This window comes from Lagenorhynchus albirostris, chromosome 2 (assembly GCF_949774975.1).
Source record: "Lagenorhynchus albirostris chromosome 2, mLagAlb1.1, whole genome shotgun sequence".
Classification (NCBI taxonomy): domain Eukaryota; kingdom Metazoa; phylum Chordata; class Mammalia; order Artiodactyla; family Delphinidae; genus Lagenorhynchus; species Lagenorhynchus albirostris.
Window position 1 is genome coordinate 128,324,337 of NC_083096.1, and position 26,146 is coordinate 128,350,482.

General features: G+C 39.9%; 2 protein-coding genes across 13 annotated transcripts in view; one reads left to right on the top strand and one right to left on the bottom strand.

Annotated features, from left to right (window-relative positions):
• Window positions 1-18,202, top strand: part of SERBP1 (SERPINE1 mRNA binding protein 1) — a 30,897-nt gene extending 12,695 nt beyond the window's left edge. For 5 of the 12 annotated variants that reach the window (XM_060139787.1, XM_060139796.1, XM_060139799.1 and 2 more), the window contains 2 exons: window positions 1,461-11,730; window positions 14,273-18,202. In XM_060139787.1, the coding sequence (XP_059995770.1) occupies window positions 1,461-1,517 (57 nt within the window). In that variant the 3' untranslated portion in view covers window positions 1,518-11,730; window positions 14,273-18,202. The remainder of the gene's footprint in view (window positions 1-1,460; window positions 11,731-14,272) is intronic. The other 7 variants (XM_060139788.1, XM_060139793.1, XM_060139791.1 and 4 more) reach the window with 7 other exon arrangements.
• Window positions 13,345-26,146, bottom strand: part of IL12RB2 (interleukin 12 receptor subunit beta 2) — an 81,272-nt gene continuing 68,470 nt past the window's right edge. The window contains exons 13-16 of the mRNA XM_060139800.1: window positions 24,711-24,848; window positions 21,851-21,941; window positions 19,372-19,471; window positions 13,345-15,049 (exon numbers count right to left, since the gene is read on the bottom strand). Of these exons, the coding sequence (XP_059995783.1) occupies window positions 14,510-15,049; window positions 19,372-19,471; window positions 21,851-21,941; window positions 24,711-24,848 (869 nt within the window). The 3' untranslated portion in view covers window positions 13,345-14,509. The remainder of the gene's footprint in view (window positions 15,050-19,371; window positions 19,472-21,850; window positions 21,942-24,710; window positions 24,849-26,146) is intronic.

Sequence of the window (26,146 nt, forward strand, 5' to 3'; positions counted from 1 at the left end):
TTTAGGTTATATTTTTTGTTTAAAGCACTTATGTGACTGAATAGTGCTGCCAGTAGTTAAGTTTACCACCCTTCATCGAGTACTTATCTGGTGCCAGTTATGGTACTGTGCTAAAAAAACAAAAACAAACAAACAAAAACCCCACCATTTTACAGAAGATGAAATTCAGGTGAAGGGAACCAAGGTAATTCTTGGCCTTTGGTAAGGTCTGCCTGAAATGCCAAATACTTACTTTGCCTTGACAAATCTTCACTGCTTTTTAGGGCTCAGCTTAATAAAACCTTTGTTTCCTTTGTATAATTTTGTGGCATTGACTGATTGTTTTTTGTTCATGAGAGCTGTTCTGTAAGTTGGGATTCATTTGTGTCCTATTTTCTGTAATCTCCATTGCCTTGTACTAAGTGTGACAAAAAACAAATTCTTCTGAAATACGTTGATAGAAGCCCTAGTAATTGGTAGATTTGAAATGATCTGTCGGATGCCAAAGTCCATGGTTTTAATGACTAGATGTTACTAAAGTATTAGAGATAACTTGGGTTAGTTTATTGTCTCTTATGGTCTACCTAGGAAACAACCATAATGTCCTCCTGAATTCTCAACACCTGATATGCAAATTGGGGGACCCATCTGCTTGATTGAGTCTGCCAATGTTTGATTATAGTGGTAACTTAATATCGTAGATTTTATGGTCACCCATAACAATGTAGTGATTTTTTATTTCTTTCTGTGACATGGGTTCTTTTTAAAGGCATTGTGTATATGGATCTTTTCAATACTTTTTTGTTTTGTAAAAATTTGTATTTTGACTGTAAATAGCCATGAATGTGCTGCTTCAATAATTGTAATTGGTTTCTTAGCCTGCTGTCATATTGCTGCCATTCTTATTTAGCAAGTGGGGAAAATAAAAGGATACTGAACAACTGAGTAAGAATCCACATACATACCTTGTGTGAATCTACTTGTGTGATTTATTAGAAAAATAACCCATGCTGTTGCTAGGGAGTTTTCTGAGATCTTGATAGAAATTTAGGACAAGGCTCATTGCAAATATTTGTAGTCCTATTCTTTTTTTTTTTTTAATTGGAGTATAGTTGGTTTACAATGTTGTTAGTTTCTGGTGTACAGCAAAGTGAATCAGTTATACATATATCCACTCATTTTTAGATTCTTTTCCCATATAGGTCATTACATAGTATTGAGTAGAGTTTCCTGTGCTATACAGTAGGTCCTTATTAGGTATCTGTCTTATATATAGTAGTGTATATATGCCAATCCCAATCTCTCCCCAACTGTAGTCCTATTCTGATCCATAATTTTGCCTTTCAAAAGTAAAAGCTTTGACATATTTTACTTATTGTAATAAGACTAAGTTTTTTCCAGAATTCTGTGTCTAAATGTAGACACTGGAAATATATTAATAAGATTTGAAAATCTTTAATTTTGCTTCTTTTCTTTTTCAGTCAAGTGCTTCTGCTCCTGATGTGGATGACCCAGAGGCATTCCCAGCTCTGGCTTAACTGGATGCCATAAGACAACCCTGGTTCCTTGTGGACCCTCCTCTTTGAGGCTTGCATGCTTAAGGATCCCAAACGACTAAGAAATTTAAAAAAAAAAAAAAAAAAAAAAAAGACTGTCATTCATACCATTCACACCTAAAGACTGAATTTTATCTGTTTTGAAAATGAACTTCTCCTGCTACACAGAAGTAACAATATGGTAGTCAGTTTTGTATTTAGGAAATGTATTGGTAGCGGGGATGTTTTCATAATTTTCAGAGATTATGCATTCTTCATGAATACTTTTGTATTGCTGCTTGCAAATATGCATTTCCAAACTTGAAATATAGGTGTGAACAGTGTGTACCAGTTTAAAGCTTTCACTTCATTTGTGTTTTTTAATTAAGGATTTAGATGTTCCCCCTATTACAAACTGGTTTTAAATATTGGACATAATAGCAGTTTTAATACCTGCTTTGCATTTTCACACATGGTCAACTGAGACATGTAAACTTTGATTGTCAAATTTTATGCTGTGTGGAATACTAACTACTTTATGTATTTTAACTTAGTTTTAATATTTTCATTTCTGGGGATAAGGTCTTTTTTCACTTCTCATGATAGCTGTTATATATGCTAGATCTTTATATACAAAAATATCCGTACTTGAACAAATTCAAAGCACATTGGTTTATTAACCCTTGCTCCTGCATGGTTCATTAGGTTCAATTTATAATTGATTCACAATTTTAATTACATTTACTTTTAAAATATGTCACTTTCCTGTTTTAAAAACCGATCTAGACACCTTACTGGTGAAAGTTGTTTAAGCTACTTATTGTTGATAGACACATACTGTCAAGTGAAGTAGTTTTATGGGTGTTGGGTTTTTCCTCCTCCAGTAGGGTGGGTGGAACAAGTTAATTTGGCTAATGCGTAATATTTAAACTGCTCTGTAAAGTAAGTGGCCGCTCAGTATGATTTGTATGTGTGAAAGGTCCCAAATCAAAATTGTACATCCATAATCAACCCTTCAACCCTTGTTCTAAAGAAACCAAAGGGCACTGGTTAGTATGGTAAGTGGGGGGGTATGTTAATTTTTGGAATTTGGAAAGCAGACAGCTTTACTTTATAAGGTTGGAACAGCAGCACCATCCATGAAATACAAACCAAAAATTTTACTGTTTCTGAATTTCCTATATTGCTATTCATTTTGGTCTTAAGTTGATAGAGTCCACAGAAAGTGATAAGTATCTTTTACCTCTTCCTCCCTTAGAGAATTAGGTTAATAATGGATTTCTTGATCGAGAGCATCACCACTGACTAAAACATACATGGAGAGAATAATCAAACAGGCTTTCTAGGACCTTTTTTTTTTAAGTCTTCTGCAACATTTATTGATAAACAGGAAAGGGGTTTTATTTACAGTTTTGAAGATCTTTTTGTCACTATTATTAGTAATTTTCTATCTATGGTAATGTCCAGTTTTTAAAATACTTTATGATTTAAGACTTTAAATCATAAAATGTCTGTTTAGCTGATTAGTTCTCCCCTATACTTCTAAATGAGAAATTGTACAGTACAAGAGTTGTTCATTGGGATTAGATTTATTAACCTAGTTACCTACTAGTTTGACATCTTAGGAAGGAGGTAATTGGGTTTTTTTTAATGATGGATAAACTTGTGCTGGTGTTTTGGATCTTATGATGCTGAGCATGTTCTGCACTGGTGCTAATGTTTAACATAATTTTATATTTACAAACATACCTGCTACCCAGAGGCAAGTATTAATTTAGTCCATATGGACTTTTACCCCTCTTGAGATTGCAACATACACACTCCTAAACACACTCATACATAAGTGTGTTTAGACTTAGAAGTATCTTAACTCATTTCTGGACATGAATGTGTTATAAACCTCCTGATTCTAGCAACATATAAAAAAACACTGCTATTAAAAACCCATCACAAGTTCTATTCATTGTCAGCCATTGCTGGCATTCTGTCACTAGAGAATACACAGCAATATCTGGTATGTTGCAAGCTTTCAAGATAGCTTGGAATTTAAAAGTTGGTCCATTAGTTGTATCTGATGGATGTAAATTTGCCTCCTAGTTCACTTTGTGTCAAGAGCTAAAACTGTGAACCTAACTTTCTCTTATTGGTGGGTAATAACTGAAAATAAAGATTTTATTTTCATGCTCACTTCTTAAAAGTCATAAAAACAATCAAATAGGAGCCCATTTATCGTCATGTGTTTTCTGACTATGTGTGCACCCCCAAGGGTAATGCTCATATTTCTTTTTTCCTCCTTAAACTTAGGTTTTGTTTATGTGGGGTGTTTATTAAACTAGGCTGTCAACATTTGGGAGGGATACCTATTTTAATTATTATAATAAGAAAGTTCTTGTAAAATGAATTTCAAGGACTGACAAGACAATTGGCATTTCTTTTTAGCAAACCATGTTTTTGAGCGTGAAGGTTAACCATACTGAATGTCGGGGGGTCGTTTGTTTTTTGGTGGCTGATAGAATGTTCTAATGAACTTTTATCTTGATGCTTTTAAATGGAAATAATGCCAGAGCTTATATTTTTTATTAACATGTTTCCAGTTTGCATTGATGATTGGGATGAGGTCTCTTTTTTTATAATTAAATGTTTTGAGACCTGTGCAGAGTTATGAAAGATTTTAATATGTGTCGCTAGGCACTATACGTCTAAGTTTACTCAGTTTTATTTAAAAAGTGGAGGCAGGACATATATCTAGTTGTAAATACATTTGGGGCTTGTTGGTGTGGGTGTGGAGGGAGAATATTAAGTGTTCATTTTGATTGTGTTATTTTTCGAATTGCTGTAGATGGTTGTCCTGAAATAGAAAAATTTTGTTATGCTGTTAGGGAGTTGCATAGAAAGTCTGAATACGGTATATTGGATTTTTAAAATATATTTTTAAGAGCACTAGCATTATATGGAAAGAATCAACAAATAGTAAAGGGCTAAATAAAAACTTAGAAATGTGGAGCTACTAGAACTGGAATGATTTTGACTTTAAGGTAAGATCATATCAGGTATACTAATGGACATCTGTATCCCAACGTTGAAGTAATTGGTAAAGCAAATTCTCAGGCTCTCAGATGCCTGTAGTTCTACTTTGTAAAGAAAATAAACAAATGCTTAGAAAATAGATTCTAATGCAGACATTTGTAATTCTGCTGAGATTAACGTGTAAATAAATGTTTAGGGAGTCGGAACACTTACAAGCCACATCTCCAGGTTCACTGGAGAAAGCCCGGAACGTGATGACTAGAATGCTTTACAGTAGTAACAAGGCAGTAAAATCCCTAGTCAGATTTTCAGTTCTAGTAATTAGTGAGATAATCTATAAACATTGTAAAACTATCAGGTTTTACCATTGAGCTGTATGTTAAGTGGCAGCTTTCAGAAATTTGGGCTCAATGATTTTTTGCTCAGCCTGGGTTTACCTATGACATGTTCTCTCAGCTTCAGAATCTTACTTGATGTAAGTTAGACAAATAGAGAAGTGATCGAAATAAGTCAAGCTGAGAGGAATGCATTAGATCAGTAATATGGGGAAAGGTTGTAACCTAAAGGATAAGCTTAATTTCAGAAAGTGATTAGGATATAAATTATTGAAATCATTACTAACATTGGAAATGAGTAATGAGTATCATTTAAATAAGTGCTATGTCTAAGCCAGGGGTCAACAGATTTCAGCCTGTGGCCTGTTTTTGTATGGCTCCTGAGCTAAGAATGGCTTCTACATTTTAAAAGGATTAAAAATTATTCTATAAAGATGTGTGTAGCCCACAAAGCTTAAAACATCTGGTCCTTTACAGAAAATGTTTGCTGACCCCTGATCTAAGCATCACTCTCAGGTCAACATATAAGTTCTTTTTTTAAAAAAAAAAAGTTTACTTCCAGGTACAGATTAAATCACCCTACCTCCTGGGAAGTTGTGAAATTAGAAGTATTAAAAAACATTTTTTTTTTACCCCTTACCTCTAATCAGAATAAGGGCAAGATACTTGATAGCTTCTTAGTAAAGAAGATCTTGTTATTTAAAAAACTGTTTAGCTTGCAAATTCTGAAAGCTGTTAGGAAAGTATAAATTTGCTAAAACAGTATATTTAGTGCCCGATTATAGTTTTTCACATTTAGTGGCACTTAACCACTTAGTGCTAAGATAATTCTGTTGTGCTAATTTTGACTTTTCCGTAAGATGACAATTATGAGTATTTTGTAGAGGTAAGAAAACTAATGTCTCTAACTCCATAGGTTGACTGGGGTGGGAATTAATGGCTTCTGAGGACTGCATTTCTCAGCTTAACCAGGAGGTTATCTGGGCAGAATCTAGCTTTTGTGCCATTACTTCCGTCTTAAATAACGGAGTCAGTTGTTCGCTTCTGTCGTACAAAATAACTGGAAGTCAGTTCACTTTGAAATGGAAGGAAAGAAAAGGTGAGAAACGGCCTGTTCAAGTTAGAAAATAATTTACCAAATTACATTTTTGTTGGAGATGTTAATTACATAGGTAGTGTTAAATCAGTAACATTTGTCCCTTTTGTTGCCCATTGAGGAGGGTATGACAGTTCTATTGCACTTGAATGTGTATTCTGCCACTTGAAGGTGTACTCTAAGTCTTGTGCTTGGAAAACATAAAAGAGATACTTGCTGATAACTAATCTGACAATTCTGGTTCATAATGGATTTTTAAAAACTTTACAGACAGTACCTAAAGTGATGAGAATTGCTCTGAACTGATCTTGCTGTGGCTTTACTCCTTAAATAGCTGCTTTAGTGTTACTGGTATGGAAATGTGAAAAGCAAAGGGCTAGTGAATATTTAGGATTTTGTTATTTGGAGAACTGAGAAGTTATTTGGGAAGTAGTTTGTTTGGACAGTATTGTTTACACTATATACAATACATAGTATATAATATACACTGTATATAGTTTACACTGTCACCTTAATTGCAATTGTAGTTGATTTCTCTTACAGATTTTAGGACCTAGAAAGAGCTTCAATTTGAAGAAATGGCACAGGTTTTCATCTACCTAGAATGGAGATTTTGTGTAAAGTGATGCAGTTGAACTTGGTTCTTGACATTGCCCAGAATTTTGTCAGATTGGATCTCAAGTTTTTTATTAGCTGATGAATAATGTCAGAAATTATGGGAACTTTTACATGTTGAATTCGTTGTTTCACACCTTGGGTGTAATAATCTATAGTGAAATGTTACTTTGTTTGGCAGCCATACTGACAAAAGTTAGATGAGCACATGTTTAGGCATTTTGTCAAAGTGCTCAGGGGTTGACTAAACACATCAACGAAGATGGTAGAATCCTCCCCACCCCCCCCCAACACTATTTCATAGCTGAAAATGTGTAGGCTTACATGACTGGCAAAATGAACTAAACACAGAAAACCTTTCTGTTTAGAGATACAGTGGTTTGTCTTTTCTGTGGAAATTCTGAATTTCCAGTGAAGCTTCCACATTTTTTTTTCCCAGTAAAAGAGGAAGACCTTTTCCTAAAAACTACAGATAATTTGGTTTCAGCTTGCTCTTGTGTACTTGTTTATCAAGGCTTCACTTAGGTGCTACAGTTGTAGTAGCTTCTTAAATATGCCATGGAAGACTGGATTGGATAAAACTACTTTTCATGCAGGTGTTCATTGGTCACTAATCATACGAGGAAAATCAGCATACGTATATTGTGTGTGCTTCAGACCACTGTGTTTTGTTCATAACAGTATCCCTTGAAGATGAGTGGCACTTTGTCACTGTATTGACAAAATCCAGTAGATGAAAGTGTTCAACATTGAACAGTTGGATTGGCCCACCCCCACTCAGCCCCACATTTTGAGTCAAATGGTAGAGCTAGCTGGAAGTCACGTTGACAGAAATAGAGAAGTGCTTTGGAGGCTGTATGATACCAGGTGAAAATATTTGCTTGAAGAACTTAAATAACCAGCACCTCAATTACAGCAAAGCGTGGATGTTCCCCCCACCTTTTTTTTCAGGATCATCAGTTTCTTGCTACTTAAGAGTTATTAAACTTTAAAAATAACTGCAGATTTTTAGAGGAAAAAGTTTGAAGAGTATCTGTAGCTGGAGAAATTACTGAATTATCCTTTCTAGTTATTTTATCTATTTTAAGTATGTCAAAAGTGGGTGTTTTTTTTTTCTTTTACATCTATACAACTGCTCTGAAAGCTATCCTGCCATAGACCAGAGGGAGTCTAAAGGGAGTGTTCATAGGTATGCAAAGGAATCCAGTCATATGCAGTTGTTAAAGTGAAAGGAGAGAAAACTTAGAAAACTAGTATTTTCTACAGTATTGTGAAAAGGCAAATGGTCTTTTAACTCCCTTTGTGATGGGGTAAAGTAAGATTTCTGCTTCTAAATGAACTCTTGTGGCATCCTATTTTCACCTTGAGAGATTTTTTTGTCTAGGGATGAGGGTCTCCAGGCTCTTCGCTTTGAATAGCACAGGAAAAACCCTCTAGTTAACACAGGCTACATTTTCAGCTAATGTGCAGGAGGATATATAGTTGACATTTTAGTAAGTGAGTTAGATTTTGTTTCCTAAAGGAACAAGTGTGTTTCGTTACTAATAATTTCTATCCAATTTCAGAAGAATGTTTTTGCAGTTTTCTGAACTTGCAAAAATGTTTCAGCTTGTGGGTGTTCTACCTTTCTGGTGAAAATTCAGGGCCTTTGAAAACAATTTAGTCTCTGTGAGAATCTCATAACAGCTTTTATAAGTATTTCATTGGGTCCAATTACCTATGGGTAGCAAAATATGTGAAATTGGAAAAGGGAAGGTATTGTGGGCCTCACCTGACATTCTCTTGCCTAGGCAAGGCCCAGGTCTCTTGTGGAAGAATTCCGTACATTTGTGGAAATTGAAAAGTGGCCAGAATTGATGTAAAGGAACCCCAAGGTAGCACATAATAGGTTTGTATGTTTCTTGGAGATTCGGAGCCAAATTAAGAACGGTTTTGCCACTTGTAAATAAAAGAAAGGACGATTAACAAAATGTGGAGCCAGTTACCGTAGAATGAAGGAAAGGCATTTATGTTTCAACAGTTCATACAAGCAACACAGTTGAGTCAAATGCAGCCCTACTTTTTACTTAAGAAATAACCATGTTTGGAAAAAATCAGGTAAGTTGGATGGGGTTATAGTTATTTTAATTAAAGAGAGAACACACTGCTCTGGTTACTTTTCTCTTTCTTTGAAAGGCATAATGTTTTCATAGTTTTAAATACCTACCAATTTCCTTAAAATAATGGACTTTCTCAGGAGTGTTATTTCCCTTCTGTGGCCTTACACAGTGTGCCTTGTATTGGAGGATTTAGATTAGCTGGGTAGATAAGTTAGCAAATTCAGGAGTGCCAGCGTTGTCCTGGTGTCATGCTTTTTGGGTAGATTTCTCAAGAACCAAGAAGGCTCTAGAACTTTAGAAGTACAGAGATGCCAGTTTTTGGTTACCTAGTAACAATAGCTTCAAAGATTTTTATGGACTCACAGTTACAGTCAACTACAGTCAGAACCCTAATCGATATAAATTTGTTGTGTAGTCACTTGCACAGAAAAGAATTAAAGTAGTTGAAAATTATGCTCTAAAACCAGACCGGTATCAGGTACTAATTGTGTGACTTTGGTTAAGTTACTTGTATCACAGTTTCCTCATCTCTATAGTGGAGATAACACCTACCTTAAACCAGTCATGGTGAGAACCGTCTTACACCCCTTAAAAACTGCATGTATTAAGTACTGTGTTAGAGGTCATTGATCATTAACAATTACTGTTAGAATGGGAATAAGGCAAAATTTGGCTTTTTATATAAACTTTGTATTTCAAAGATCCATTGCTTCAGTTATTACTCTAACATCCCCCCCCTCCCCCCGCCTCACCTAGTGTGGAAGCTACTTTGTCTTTTCTACCCTCTGACTGGAGTATTAAGGGTCGAAGTGCCAGACAGGAGGTGGAGGATGAAAGAGACATGGGCCATAAAGAAAGTGGTGAGTGTCTGTCATTAGGACCCACTGTCTCAGGTCTTTGGAAAGAAATTGGTAATATTTTATATTTCATTGACTCTCCACTTCTAACAGTAATGAGCCTTTGTGATGAAGGGAATGCAAAAGTGTAATTTAAAAACCTGTGGCTGGATGTAGTCACTGTTAGCATTTTGGTGTATATTTAGATTTTTTTTTGCATTGCTTTATAAAAGTGAGATGATTCTATTCAGCCGTTTTAACCACTTCCATGTCAAACATGTTTTTTTTAAAAGGCTGCATAGTATGCTTTGCATCAATTCTAAGACGCATCCCAATTTCAGTCATGTTAAAATTATGTGGAGGGGGCGGGGAAGTGTGCACCATAGCAATCAATGGCATATTACAGTTTAATTTGCATTTTTCCCTATTCATAGCAAAGTAATGAGGTGTCCCCTAAAATTGGTGGCGTCTTAGACTCCATGAAATTCAGTGAGTGATTGTATGCGTGATTTAACCATGTCCCTACTGAAGGGCATTTAGGTTCCTCTCCCCATTATAATCAATGCTGTGATAAATCTTTTATAGACTTTATGATATTTGTACTGTTCTTTAGTCTACATTGCTAGTCAAATTTTATTGAATATTGCCCAGGTGCCTCCAGAAAAGAGCCAACTAACATTCCTGTAGCCAACCGCAGTTCTCTGATTAATAGTCGCTAATTTTTTCATTACTGTTGCTAATTTGGTAAGGGAAAAATGGTACTTAATTTTTATTTCTTTGATTACAGCTGGGGGCTTTTTATGCTTGTCGGACATTTACATGTATTTTATGAGTTGCTCACTCCATTTTTCTTTGAAGTGTTGGCTTTTATCATATTGATCTGTAAGAGTGCCTTATTAAGTATCTTGGCATGTCTTGCAAATACTTTTATCTAACTTGGTGTGTGTGTTTTGCAAAGTTTTAATTGGAAATTTATTCCTGTGTAGGCTGTGATGTAAAAATATGACTTGTTTCTTTCTATCATCAGTTGGCCAGTTGATTAAATTGCTTATCTTTTTTTTTTTCTTTTAGGTTGAAGAAGAGGCCTTTCTGATCTTTTATTCTAGAGATTGATTAATTTGAGGGTTCACCTATTAGCCTTTCATAAGGGTGGATAATGTGAGTGTCTTTGTGTCCTGCAGGCTAGGAAGAGAACAACAGGGCTTCTTTGGAGGGCCTGAGCTGGGACAGATGACGACTACGTCAGGTGAAAGAAAAAGAGCTTGATCGAGAAAACCAAGAATCAAACACGGGGGGATTGACTAGAATAGAATGTGCCTAGTTTGGCATTTCTTTGACTGGCCTCTGGGAATTGGAGAGTTGCAGCTGTAGGCTATTAATGGAAGCTGAGAAATTGGGACAGGGTGGAGGGGAAAAGGCACTAAAGGGAAAGAACTAGATAACACCAGTTTGGCTTTCCTATTGCCTATAAGGAAAACAGAGGCCCAGGAAATAGAATTTCTGGCTTCTGGAAAAGAGGGCCCTTTTAATTCAGGGTAATGATCTGTACACAGGAATTGGTAGAGATTCCCATGAATTCATTGAGAATGAACTTGGACTATTTGTAGTATTTAGGTCCCAGAGAATTAAGGAATTTGATGTGTTTTAGTAGAGCAGAGATTTCTGGGTTGGCTTTTGGATATAAGGAGAGAGGATTTAAAGAGTTGCAATTTTCCTGAGGAATGAAAGCCTGGCTATATGAATATTAGTGAGCTCTACCTAGTCCTGGTAAACTAGACAATCTGATTTGGGATTTTGACTGTGTGTGGGCAGAAAGGGAGATAACAAAAACTTTGGGGCAAGGGCAGAATGAGGTTACCCATCCTGTCATTCACGGAAAGAGGACATTTTATCTGGCAGGGTGAGCAGCCAAAGGCATGTTCAAATATGTTTTTAATATAAGAAACTGCTACATGTATTACAATAGTGCTGTCAATAAACGGTAGGGTAGAATGGGGGTTGGGAATGAAGAGATTACAAGCAAATGCAATTGTCTCAATAAAGAGGAAGCAGGCACAGCTGGACTGGCTTCTGGAATAGAAGGAACAAGGTGGAAGTGGTGGCAGAAGACATCTTTTACTTTTTATTGATAGCCTACTACGGACCAGGCATGGTGCTGGAGATTGCCATGGTTCCTGCTTTCCAGCTATTTGCAGTCCACTAGAGGAAGTGCATCATGCTAGGGGAGCACTGAGGAGGCCTCTGCATCCTTAGAAGGAGCCTTTAGGGGTCAAGGAACTCTCCCTTTTCACCTTTTAGGAAAGCAAGTGAGGACTGCAGTACCACCTGGAGTTTTAAGGGAGGGGAAAAGGTGTGGAGGGGAAAAGGGAGACTGGGGCCTGTGTGTTGAGGCCAAAGGGGTAAGGCAGCGGTCCTAAACCTTTTTGGCACCAGGGACTGGTTTCGTAGAAGACAGTTTTTCCGTAGACGGGGGTAGGGTGGGGGGAGGGGGGATGGTTTCGGGATGATTCAAGCGCATTACGTTTATTGTGCACTTTATTTCTATTATTATTACATTGTAATAAATAATGAAATAATTATACAGCTCACCATAATGCAGAATCAGTGGGAGCCCTGAGCTTGTTTTCACTTGCTGCTCACTGATAGGGTTTTGATATGAGTCTGCAAGCAATTGGTTTATTATGGTCTCTGTGCAGTCAAACCTCTCTGCTAATGATAATCTGTATTTGCAGACGCTCCCCAGAGCTAGCATCACTGCCTCAGCTCCACCTCAGATCATCAGGCATTAGATTCTCAACCTAGATCTCTCGCATGTGCAGTTCACAGTAGGGTTTGCGCTCCTATGAGAATCTAATGCCGCCACTGATCTAACAGGAGGCGGAGCTCAGGCAGTAATGCCAGCGATGGGGAGCGGCTGTAAATACAGATGAAGCTTAGCTCGCTTGCCCGCTGCTCACCTCCTGCTGTGCGACCCGGTTCCTAAGAGGCCATGGGCCGGTACCGGTCCATGGCCTGGGGCTTGCGGACCCCCGGGGTAGGGGAAGAGTGACTAAGATGGCTATCAGGTAATCAAAAGGAAAGTAAATATAGGAAAAGCAGGTATTGCAAGAAAGAAAAGTTGGCTCTTATTGTCAAGAGGTGATAGGTTGGCCTGCTTCTGAGGTGGCAGCTTTGTCATGGCCCATTGCAAACAGTCAAGGGGCTCCACATCCTGGGTGCAGACAAGCCAGTACTGAAGCTGCTGAGATGCAGGGAACCATGGTATGGGGGTGCTACACAGCAGCTAAATAGAGTAGAATGGAGATGTAAGGAAGAAGCTTAAGCTTTTCAAATTAAGCTCGGAAGAACTAAACGTGTTAGTCTGGAATAGCAGGAGGCATGGATGAAGTGTTGAACAAACAGAGCAAATGCTCATTTCAATTTCTAGAGCTCTGAGGGACATCTGGTAAACCAAAGCTGCCTCAGCTTCAGTGTTTGAGCGGGATGGTGGTAGGGTGTATGACCCAGGCTTGACAGGGATTTAAGAAAAAGGTTTCTGGACCTTTCATCCCATTTGTTTGCAAAGAGTACTATTAACATGTAGACTAAGAGTCTTCTCTATGAACTTAGCAGAAGTGCCTATAGTTAAGGGATAGAGGCAGTGATGGGTGAAGGGAGGATGATAAGCCAGAGGCCATATCTTTAAAGTTTTCCAAGTTCATGCTGGGGAAAAGAGAATTATCTTCCATGCTCAACTTGAACTGTCTGAGGACCAGCTCGAGTTTTCTTGAGGAAGGAAAGCAGGATGCCTTCAGAAGGGATGACTTATGAGTGCAATGGTCTTAGACCCTGAGGTAGCCCTGGTCCTAAAGGCAGTATCAGCTGCAGCAGAAAGAAGAGGAAACACAAGGGGTCAGAGAAGCTTTGGCCCACTCTTTTACAAGACATTGGATTTCAGAGAGGGGAGGCTGCTTGCCCAGGGTCCTACAGTGGGTTTAGCAGTAGCTTTCCACCATCAAGCTGCTTTCACTGAAAAAGGGTGAAGGCAAAAGAAAACAAACGGGCAAAACTAAGGAAAAGGTACATTCTTAGGCTTCTACAAATAAGGACAACCATGACCATCTTGGGAGCCCTTTTATATTGGTGTTCACTGGGGTCTTTTATGCCTGCATATGTAAAACTAGGTCGATCTGTTTTGAAGGTACCCAGTAATTCTCACTAATATGTCCATCATTTAGAGTTGTGCTCTCCAATACAGTGGCCAAGTGTCATATGTGACTAATTACAATAAAAAGTCAATTCCTCAGTCATACTAGAGATACATCCCTAAGTAATCAATGGCCAATGTGGTTAGTATCTGTTGGATCAAACAGGGCAGCTATACATAGAACATTTCTATCTCAGGCCTATTGGACGGTACTGATCTAGACATAAGACCTGGTTTGTAGTAGCTGCTTTATAAGTTGACCCTTAAACAATGTGGGGGTTGGGGTGCCAACTCCCCTGTGCAGTTGAGAATCTGCATATAACTTTTAGCTGGCCTTCCTCATCTGTGGTTCTGCATCCATGGGCTCATCCAGCAATGGATCATGTAGTACTGTAGAATTTATTATTTAAAAAAATCTGTATATAGGTGGACCCATGCAGCTCAAACATATTATTCAGGGTCAACAGTAAATAGTTGTTGGATGAATGGTCCTCTGGACTGTCTGCCATTGCTAGTAAGAGTTTTGGTTTCCACTCTTGCCTTTCTCCTTTCTGGCCAACATAGCCAAGAAAGTTGCAGGAACCCAGATTGGAGTCTCTAGGTCCACACAGCAGAGGATGTGATCTTAAGGCTCTGGAGAAGGCAAGATGAGGTATCTTGAGATGAGATTCACCCTGAGTTGGCTTGCCTGCCCTCTAGCTGCAACCAGACATAACAACCACTGGAGCAGGTGGCTGGGGAGATGGGGCACGCTGTGCCACTTGGAGGCACATCGACTTTCCAAACTTCAAGCTTTGCCACTCAGAGCATGAGGGAGCCACACCCCATCTTTAACTGATCCAGAGTCAACTTTTTACCACAGGAGGAGGTGAGTGGGTGAAGGGAACTCGAGGGGAAAATGGAAAGAGAGATGTGCTGAGGCAGTTCTTCCCAAGGGTCAGTTATGGGAGGCTCACGTGAAGGGAGATAATCTATGTTGGAGGGTAAGTAGCCCTCATGGGCAGGAAGGTAGTCCACTGGGAGGACTGTCGAGGGGCTGGCTGGGTTTCCCGGTGTTGAGTCGGGGCCCTTGCTCCCCAGCACCTTGTACAGATCCACCCCTTGTCCTGTCTCTGCTGTGAGAGCTCTTGGAGGTGGGGGGCTCGAGGCACTGTATCCTGTGTCTTCCTCAGAGGAATAGTGACCTTGGACTCCTTGTCCCTTTTCTGGCCAGTTGGGGTGATGGGAACGTCTGAAGGCTGGGGTCACTTGGTGAAGGACTTTGTTGATGACCAGGATCTCAGGTTCCTCGGGAGTGGGCCAGTCTGTCAGGAGCCTATCCAAGGCCAGCTGCATCTCCTCCTGAAAAAGGGGAGGAAGAAACTCATGTGGCTATGTTGAGTAAGTAGCCATGACGACCGACTTCTCCGGGTTCCAAAAGGCCTGGCAGCCTGCACTGCCTAGTCAGCTCGAGGTGGAACACTGTGGGCCTTTACTTTGTGAGGTAAGAGAAGCAGTTAACATTGCTGGGGAGGCAGACAGGCAGGAGCCGTGGACTCCTCTCAACCCCAGCCAGTGAGCGATTCGCTACCCTGCTCAACCTTCAACTAGACTTGTTTCTGGTGAGTCAAACTGCACCAGCTGCTTTTCCTCTAGCAGAGAGGGTACGACGGTGTGCAAAGGAAGGGCTGAGCTTGCATCTGTCTGGGGATGAGGCACAGAAGAATTTAAAAGGGTCACACTAGGGCTGAATCCTGAGAGATGTATAGTATTTTCCAGGTAAGGAGGTGGTGGGCAAGGAGAATTGGTCTATTCTGGAACCTGCTAGTTCTTTCTTAGGACAGACACACTGAGGCTTCAGAAATAGAAGGAGGTCACATGTTGAAGGGACTTTTATGGGATGCTAAAGAGTTTGGGCTTTGATACAACTACTGAAGGTTTTTTGTCAGGGTAATATCCTTGTCAGTTATGCTCATAAGAAAGAACCCTCTGGAATAACTTTTTTGGAAATGATGTTCATCCTTTCTTCCCTACAGCTAATTTCAGTTGGTACTTTTCTTGCTTTGTCTTTCTCGACATCTAATTGGTTACCAGCTCTTCAGTGTCATATCTTTCCTTTCCAAACTTATTACTGATTCCTGAGTCAAGTTCAAGCACTTTATTAACATTTCTTTTTACAGGCTTTATTGGGCTCTCTTTACGTCCTTGAAACTATGTTTTATGCTGACTGCTTGATCTTTCTGAAGCAGATCTCCAAAGCCTGCTTTCATGAAGCCCCTAGTGACTGTTCCCTCCACTGGATTCCTACAACAGCAAAGAAGCCACCTGTTAGGTTCTTAGCACAAGAAGCTTTATGCTGTCACTTTTTTTTTTTTTTTTTTAACATGTCTGTAAGCTATCTGCAAGTAGGGACCATGCCTTAAGGGAGGAGGAGAATAACAAAAAATAGCATTAGGACAGGGCAAACCCTGAGGACTAGTCCCAACTCGGAGACTCCACGGCTTGGGAAAACTCAGTCTACCTGTCTGGACTTTGGATCCCTCATCTGTCGGATGCCAAGTTGTGCAAGAATGGTTTGGTTTGGACTGGCCTCTGATGTCCCCACCCTTGCCTTGAGCATGGCAGTTGCCCCCAAAGTGAATGACGATGCTGTCTTAGGGTAGACTTCTGCAAAGGGCGCTGAGCAGCCAGAGGGTACGTGTGTACTTTTCTTTCGGGAGCCTGCTTTTTCCCTATCGCTATGCAAACTGGCCCTGGCACATTGGTCTGGCTTGGAACGTGACTGGCAGCGGCCAAAGTGCTGAGACCACTGCTATGGAAGAGATCTCACTGGATGAGGATCACGTTGTTTTCACAGTGCGAGGCTCTGCCTTCTTGAAAGCTCTGGCAGTATCAATAGAGGCTGTTCCTCAGAGCTTTTACAAAGCAGCCCCCCTGGCTGACAAGTCCTGGGGCAAGGCGTCTTGGACCACTAATAACTCAGGTACATCATGGAAACTATTTTAAGCTTTTACAAGCTCAAAATAGATAACATCCCAGTGATCCCCTTTATGACTGGGCCTTTCCCTCTAGAGCTTTAAGACCCATGGCTTTTTAGCCACATTTTAAGAAATGGTAGGGGGATGTAAAGTCTGAGAACTTAAAGCACATTTTGTTGGAGGTGAAAGACTATTGTGTTTCTGATGTCTGCCCCAGCCTGTCACCAGGAGAGCAGTTTGGGTCTTTAAAAACAGTCTACCCCTTCAAGGGTCAAGTGACATGGGGTTCTGAGGCTGCCACAAGGCCATCATAGATGGCATGTTTAATTTTTTTTTTAAATTTTCTAATTTACTGGTTATTTTTGCAAAAGAAATATATGCACATAGTTTTGTAAAAAAAATTTTTTAAGTTCAAAGGGAATTTGTAATAAAAATGAAGTGGGCTTCATGCCTACAGCTGCCTCCCCAAAGGCAGCCACCATTATCAGTTTCATATTTAGGCTTCCAGAAATATCCTGTGTACATGTTGGAGACTGTGTGTGTGTGTATAAAATCATCTTTTTATACAAATGAGAACCCACTTTAGACAATTAGTACAAACTTTGCTTTTTTTCACTTTTAAATATATTAGAGATGTTAGACACATATAGATCTCATTTTTTTTGAGTAGTTGCATAACATCCTGTTGTACAGATATACCCAAATGTTTAACCTAGCCCCCTGGTGGCAGGTTACGTTACGGCTTCTATTTATAATGCTGCAATGAACATACTCATACTGTACAACTTTGGGCATGTGTATGGCAATTTGTTATTTTTTCCATGTGTTACTTTCTCTAACTCTTTGTCTTTCTCAGCATCTCTTCTAGGCTTTTATGGGCTCTTCAGTGGCTCTGCATGCCTCTGTATCCCCTCGTGTCCAGGCAGTGGCAAATAGAGGCCATGATGCCACAGCTACCAGCTTGGGAGCCAGGTGTCAGCGACTGACCCAGAGCTGCTTCTCACTGTGCTATTTCAGGCTTTTAGGACATGGGACTGTGGAATCTCCGCATTGGAAGAGAGAGATCTTAGAGCTCAGTTGATTCAGTTCCTGGTACCTGAATCCCCTCTAATACTAGCAGTGGCATCCTTATTGAGTGCCTTCCCATAGGTCATCACAATATTGCCACCAAGTGAGGGCCCAGTGTGTGAACACCTCTTGAGTTAGTCTGTTCAGCTCAGAGGTTTTGACTGCTGGAAACACACCCCTCAGCCTGTGCTTAAGATCTTTTAGAACGTATAGTATAATGGAGGACAGCACATCCTGCTTGTATGTGAATCCAGGGTCCACCTACTAGCTGACTAACACTGGGCAAGTTACTGAGTCCTCTGTCCCTCACTTTCCTCATCTGAAAAATGGGGATAATAATATTACAATCTCATAAAGCTGTTGTACAGATTAGGTGTTAATGCATGAAAATTTTTTTTTAAGTGCCTGGCATAGAGAAAGTAATGTATGTTATGTGTATATATAAATGTAAATATATTATTATGTAATACTGTTGTATATCATATATAATTATATGTCATGTATAATCAAATATATATCAAACATCTATCATATATATGACATATACACGCACATACATATACTGTTATTATTATACTGTTCTTGCTACTGTAACTTAACAGCAACAAAACTCCTCAATAGAGAGAGGAGACTTCAAGTGTAAATCTTCCTGGGAAGAAAATGAATGATCTTTGCCTTGTATGAGCCATGTGCTTTACATGGCATCTTACTTAGTCTTCACAACAATATACATGAGAGATATTGTCAATTCCTATTTTACGGAGGATGAAACTAAGGCTCATGTCATCGGGCAAGTGCTCAAGGGTCATTGACATAGTAAGTGGCAGAGGTGGCCTTATTTCAAAGGCATTAAACTGCGGTGACTTAATTTCCTACGGAGGCAGACATGGCTGGGACCAGCTCTTTCTCTGAGAGGCGGCTGGTACCACTGGCTTCCGGATGAGGCATGGGTGACTGAAGAGAAGAATCTTGGAGGAGGAGGGCTATACGATGCGAGAGTGCGGGGCTGCCGAGGCGCCGGGTGATGGGAAGAATGTGGGCACCCCTCTCCTCCCCTTCAAGACCCTCCGTCAGAGACAGACCCTGCTGCCCGCTGTGAGCTGCTCTTCCCTCCTAGGACTGTGGCAGCCGCTCCCTGCGTGTCCTTTACTCCCAGCACGCTCATCTGCAGCTGAGCAACCTCTCCTGCCTTCAAACCTTTTCCTTGCACAATGGAATGACTTACTGGCTTCCTGCCAAGACCAAAATAGTCTGGGCTCTATTTATCTGTTCTGTGCTCACACAGGACGGGGAACATCACAGTAAAGCTTCAGTGCTCTTGAATTTGGATGAGCCAATGCTCAGACTAGTGCTTGGCAAATATATTTGCTTTTAAAATTTCTTTTGAAGTGAGCTGAGGTGAGGAGAGGAACAGAAGGCACAGAGAGGAATGAAAAGTTATGGGTCTTTTAGTCTTGTTCATAAGCTTCAGAAAATTCCTGTGCATGGGAGTGATGACTCAGATGGTAACCTAGCACTCGTGATAAGCAGCTTATCCATAGGCTCTAAACACCGAGGTTTCCCTGTACTACAATGAAAGACTTAGATGTACTGATCACCAGAACCCCATCGACTGACCACTAAGGCTTTATACCTTACCTCCACAATGGGATATTTCTTGGCCCAAGTGCTATTCGCTGGGTCTGGAATTTCTTTGCTACACCACTGAGGTCTGAGGGCCAAAAGGAGAACAAATACCCTGCAGGTAAAGAAAACAGTGACATGGGTTAAGTGGGCACACGGTGGCATGGAAGCACAGTGACTTCAGTGTAGGGGTATGCAAATGAGTAAAATGTAAACACTGCAGGAGAAAGATGATGCATCATCCAAGTCTGGACTCGTTTTCTGTGAAGTTTGGATAGATGATAAAGACTCGTGGTGCAACCACTTAGGGTTTGCTAAATAAACTATGCAACTTTTGCTCGGTGTAATGTTTAGCTATCACTAAGCAGCCAAGCAGTCACTCAACAAACGTTGATTGAATCCTTAATGTATGACCAGCACAGTGCCACATGCTGGGGATAAAACAGCAGACAAGAGGACATGGTCAATACCCTTGGGGAGATTACTGTTTATATTTAGTAAATTAGAATGTTTATAAAGAGCTTGTAATGAAAACAAAGAGTAAAACGGGATACAGGTGGTATAAACAGCTTGGACATAACCAATTAAAAAAATGCCAAAAAAAAATACCAATATGGAAATATCCAAACTATTAAAGTAGTTGTATTTGGTGATCAGAGGGTCTTTTTATTTCTTCTTTCCACATCTCTGGGTTTTTGAAAATATTTTAAAGTGAGTTTATTATGTGGAAGAAAAAATCCTAAAAATGTTTCTCATATGCATATGACTTAACTATTTTGACTTTTTAAAAAAAATTTCAAGACCAATATGAAGCATTTTTAAAGACTTGGCTTTAACACACTTTGTTTAATAAGAAAAGTAAGCTTCTGGGACGTGCTCAACCCTTTGAAACAAGAGATGAGGCCATGTGACTAGTTTTTTTCCAAAGAAATGTGAGCAGAGGTACCTGTGACCTAGTATAGATCATGCAGATGAGGAAAGTACCCAAGGGATGGTGGGCCAATAAAGTGGAAGACAATTGGATCCCTAAATGACAGTGTGGAGCAGAGCTGCCAACCAATCTGGATGACATACCTTAGAACTATTATATGGGAGAAAAATGAGCTATTTTATTAAAGCCACTATATTTGGGGGCTCTTTTTTTTTCTTTAACAGCAGAAGCCTCCACCCTAACTGATACTATTTCCCTGAAGAGAGGATGCATGTGATCCTAGTTGACTCTTTGAGTTCAACTTTTTCAAAGTCTACCTAAAGAGAGCTCTGCTTTGAATTATCTATCACATATGGGGGAACTTCAATAAATGGAAAACCTTTCAGACAGGTTCAATGACTAGTAGAATGACTTTGAGCTAGTTTTATTTTGACCTCTTCTCCTACATTACACAACATCTGAAGAAAACTATTGAATAACTAACTCATTTAAAAAATTCTCTTTACCAAATAATACATGTTTAAAGAAATTTTAGGAAATACAGTTAAATAGAACTAAAAGCACTATGATTCTATCCCCTGTTATAACCACCATTAATATTTTAGTGTATGTCCTTGGAGCAGACAGTATTAACTGCCGTCCAATACCCATTTTCCCCTCTTTCTTAGAAAGGGGACCCTGATTTACTGGGACAACAATAAGCCCAGCTAAAAGGCCACAGTCTTAAGCCTTCCTTGCCTCACCAAGTTCTGGCTAATGAGAGGTAACCTAAAGTGCCATGTGTGACTTCTTCATGTGTCTTGAAAAGGTGGGTGTGGGTACCTCCCCTCTCCCTGTAGTTGTAGAATGCAGGCACGATGGCCATAGTTCCTGCAGCCATTGGACCATGAGGTGAACTTGATGATGAAAGCCAATGTCGGGATAGTGAAGCAGAAAAAGAAGGAGCCTAGGTCTCTGATGACTGGGGACCTCCTACACCAGCCGTTACCTGAGTTTACTTACTTTACCTGGGTGAGAAACTTAGCTCATTTGTCATATTTTTATGTTACATACAACCAAAGTAAATGCTAACTAATATAACTTGCGTGTCTGTGGGCACGTGTGTATGCACTATTTTTTAAAAATGAAAGTACATGTTTTGCAACCTGCTTTTTAAAATGTAATATAGCAAATATTCATACCATTTAATTTTCTTCTACGTCTTTAATGAATGCATAGTATGCTGTATAGCATGAAACATACTGTGATTTATTTAACCAATCCCACATCGTTAGGCATTTAGGTTGCTTCAAATTGTTTTCCTTCTATGAACGGTACTTCAGTGAACATAGTTGCCACTAAATATCTGTATATACCTATGATATACTTAGATGGGAATTGCTAGGTGAAATGTTTAATATTTTTTAAAATTAAACATCTACTGTCACCCCAAAAAGGTGAATATATTTAGTGTGCTACCAGCGATGTAGGAGAGTAACCATTTTTTTGACCCATAGCATAGCAGCAACAGCTATTATATGAAAAAAAAAAATTTACCAAAGTTGGCAGGTGTAATGAACTTACTTTTGCCGGAAGCAACGCACTGAGAGAACGCCCACCATGATGACACCCATGCAAATGCTTGGTGCCACAAATGTGCTCCAATTGGCTTTACCTGAAACAAAAAGTTAGTATACCCTGTGACTGAGTTATCGTCAATGAACATTTGTAAATACTGACTGTTGTGTGAACCCACGGGGCTTTACCCACAGCTCCTGGATAGCTAGACTCAGGAACAAGGCCGACTCTCTTTCGCCCATTGAAGAAGGAAGAAAGGGCCCAAAGGGGCCAATACTAAGGTTCAAAGGAAGGAGCTCCAGCCCTACAAGGGCTTCTTCCTCTAATAGGTGCAGAAGGAAAGGGAGTGTGGTATACAAAGCACTGGTTGTGAACGGGAAGCCCTGGATTCCATTCCTAACTCTGCCGCTGACTGATGTGTGGACCTCAGATTCCTGATCTATAAAAGGTGAACGATGACATCTACCTTGCCGGTTGTTGTGAACATTAGAGATGGTATATTTAAAGGGCACAGCCATGTACTTGAACAGAGGAGGCCTCAAGAAATGGTAGCTATTAATTTTACCAAACCATTGGATAAGCCCTCTGTCTACCTAGGGTCTTTGAAATTGTTCTGATTCCTTCCTATGACATGTAAATATTTCACTACGTGTTGGAATTTTTCATTAATTCATCCAACATGTGTTGAATGTAAACCATGTAACAGGCCAGATTAGGTGCTGTAATACACAGATGAATGGGACATAGGCTCTGAAGACAGTCCAGGAGACAGATGTGTAAACATGTAAACAGTAAACCATGATGCCACGGGATACATGTAAAAACAGCATGTACAAGGCTGTGTCACAGAGAACAGCATGGGAAATGGCTTCACGAGCAGCTCAGGAAGGTTTCCCAAAAGGCAGGATGTCAAAAGTTTAGAGTCGGATGGCTAGGAGTTGGCTAAGTGGACAAATTAGGGAAGTGCAGACTAGACAGCAAGCACGGAAAGAGGAAAGAGTGAGTGCTTCAGCAACCGCAAATAGTCTGGCCTTGCTTTCCAGTATGAATGATGAGTATGCGGCAGACAACAAAGCTAGATGGATGAACAGGACCAGGTCGTGCAGGGCTTGGTAACAAAGCAGTTTAAATTCTAGCTTGAAAGCCCGTGGGGAACCACCGATGGGTTGCAACAGGAGGTAGAATGTCAGCAACAGGGATCTCGTAGAAAGATTCTTCTGATAGAGTGAAGAACAGGGTGGGAGGGAGGGTGACCAGGGGCCACTAGCGGCCAGAGACCTGCTAGCCCCTGTGACAGGGGCTTTTGCCAGGGCTGAACAGGGGAGTTAATGCAGGAAACCTTGTTACCACCCCACACAATCGGCACAATCTGACATTTCGTTAGCATCTGCCTTTCTTTCCGGGCAGATGGGACGAGTCTGGAGTACCAGGAGTAGAAAGATGCTGAGTCCTTAGTCCAATTAATTGCTCACAAGTTAACTTTCATGGGAGTACTTGAGAAGAGGGCTTGTCACTTTCCCCAGTGGAGGAGTATCTGACATAGAACAACAAAGTCCTGAATGATTAACTTGATACTCCATGTCACAAGCAAGAACAGCTTGTTATATGCTTAGAGCAGATGCAAACAGGGGCTGCCAGAGAGAAAAGCATAATTTAGCCAGTGGAGAGAAACTCATGTTAGCTGGGTCACTTCGTCACATACTCAAATTTAACTTAAGAAACTCAAATCTGTGTCTGATTTTTAGTTCTGCCACTTGCCACCTCTAAGACCTTGGGTAATCTTTTTGTACCTCACACCTGTAAAAAGGCATCATAATCTCTCATTTTTTTATTCATTTCGTATTGAGTGCCTGGTAGTATGGCCAGGTACAGGCGTGTAAAGCAGTCACATTACATGGTGTGGGCAGGATTAAACGAGTAAACGTATGTGTTACATGTGTTGAATTGTGTCCTCCCACCCCCAAAATTCATATGTTGAAGTTCTAACTCAGTAAGTACCTCAGAAAGTGACCTTATTTGTAAATAGGGTCATTGCAGAGGTAATTAGTTAAGACAGGTCAGGCTGGAGTAGGGTGGCCCCTAGTCTGACATGACTGGTATCCTTGTAAAAAGGGCAATTTTGAACAAAGAAAAACACACAAGGAAAACTTTAAGTGAGATGAAGGTAGAGATCTAGAAACCAAGGAATGCCGAAGATTGCCCCCAGTCGCTAGGTGAGAGGCGTGGAACAGATTCTCTCATAGCCCTTGGAGGAAGCCAACTCTGTTGACACCTTGATCTCAGACTTCCAGCCTCCAGAACTGTGAGGAAATGAATTTCTGTTGTTTAAGCCACTCAGTTTGTGGTACTTTGTTACAAGAGCCCCAGCAAACTGATGCAGTATTCAAAGAGCTTAACACAGTGCCTGGCACATAACTATCTGATATGCAGTAGCTGTATTATTTTTGGGATTATTCTCATCATTCATTGAACAGATATTCATTTAACAAGTACTATGTGCTGGGTGCCATTCTAGACCTTGATGATAGAGATTAAACAGATACTAGTCCCTGCCTGTTGGATTCAGAGTTTTGAATAGGGGTCAAGTATAGCGCATTATGAAGGAAATATGGATGTGCATTTGGGAAGGCTTTCTGGAGGGGGCAACATTTTTGCTGAGTTTAGAAAAACGAGTAGACACTGTCTCCAAGCAGACAATGTAATGGTAGGGCACTCTGGTTAGAGGAAATAGGAAGTGCAAAGGTATAGCAGCAAGAAAGTAATTAGTGAATTACAGAAAATCTGATAATCTCCATATCAAGTAGTGGGAGTGTACTCCTGTATAGGAATTCACAGTGGACTTGCCCTCTCTAAGGGTGGTTCTTACCTTGCAGACAAAATTCTCTTTCATTTCCTCGGGGGCTTTCACCAGCAGCTGTCAGAGCTGTCATCCATAGAATGTATGTCACCCTGGGCCGCAGGCTGTCTATGGGATGAGAATTTGGGGAGACCCTATAGGGAATTTCTGAAAGGAAGATAAATATAAAGGTTAAGGCACAAATTAAAGGAAATATCTGAATGTAGGCTCTTACTCATTTTTATTTGTTAATGCTTCATTTAATTTGAAAGAGGAAAGCACATTGCTGCTTTAAAGTAGTCCTAATTCATTAATACTTAACACTTTAAAAGGCCCTAGGCACTGTCATTTATGACAGCATCACTTCACAGCATATCAGAAGAATTACATTTTTTTCTGTGGTAAAATCTTTTCAAAGAATTTTTATTATTTTGCTTTTGAAACTATTTAGCTGTAGTAACTTCTTCTATTTCCTATGACTATAATGTTTCCGACATTTATCAGGTATATTTGAGAACTCCTGGGGAGGAAACTAAATGTACAAATTATTTTCAACGGAATTTTTAAGCAAGCTAAGTTTAGCAATTAATGAAATAGACATTTAATAACATTTATTAATTCTGACTTTCTTTTTTATTTTTTGGTAAGTTCTGGGTACTGGTCGTAGTGGGTTTAATCATTGATCTGCTTCAATTTGACATAAAATCTAAAAAATGAGAACAATGGTACTTAGATTTATTTTGGTAGTTCAAGGCTAGACTGTCAGTTCTTTATGCTTTTAACACCCCTGCAGGTTCTCAGCAAGTAAGACTTTGGTTTTTGAGCAATGTGTTGATGCTGTTTTTTTCCTCCAAGAGATATGAATATCGGTAGCCTTTAGTAAATAGGCAGTCTCCTCCTCCACGGATCTGCTGGGTGTGAGTTTTGGAGTGACCTCTCAAAAACTGAGGGGGGCTATAGAATCGAGGCAAGAACTTTGACAGGTGTAGCCTACTGGTTTGCTCAGCAGACCTGTGTGTGTGCTGGTGATCAAAGTGGAAACTAGAACTCAGCACTTTGTGCCTCAACATTAGTTACTGTCTCACAAACCCCAGGGCAAGTCAGATCTTGACCCTGTTTGCTGAATTTATTTCAACAGTCACACATATTTATTGAGTGTTTGCCCTGGACAAGGCACCAAGGCACAGAATCTGCCTCAAAGAGTTCACCATCTAGTAGGGAAAACAGACCCCTTACACTCACTCACCCCTACTTACTATGTGTGACCAGCAAGATGGAACCCTGTATTATTGCATCCACTCCACCCAAAGGAGCTGAGGCCTGAGCAGATCATTTAACAGCTGTGACTATCAGAGCAATTTCTATATTTTACATCCTTTTGAGAAAAAGTACCATGTGGAAAATTCCCAAGCCTACTTTAACCTGATGAAATTGCTTGCACAGACTTCAGCTCTATGATTACACTA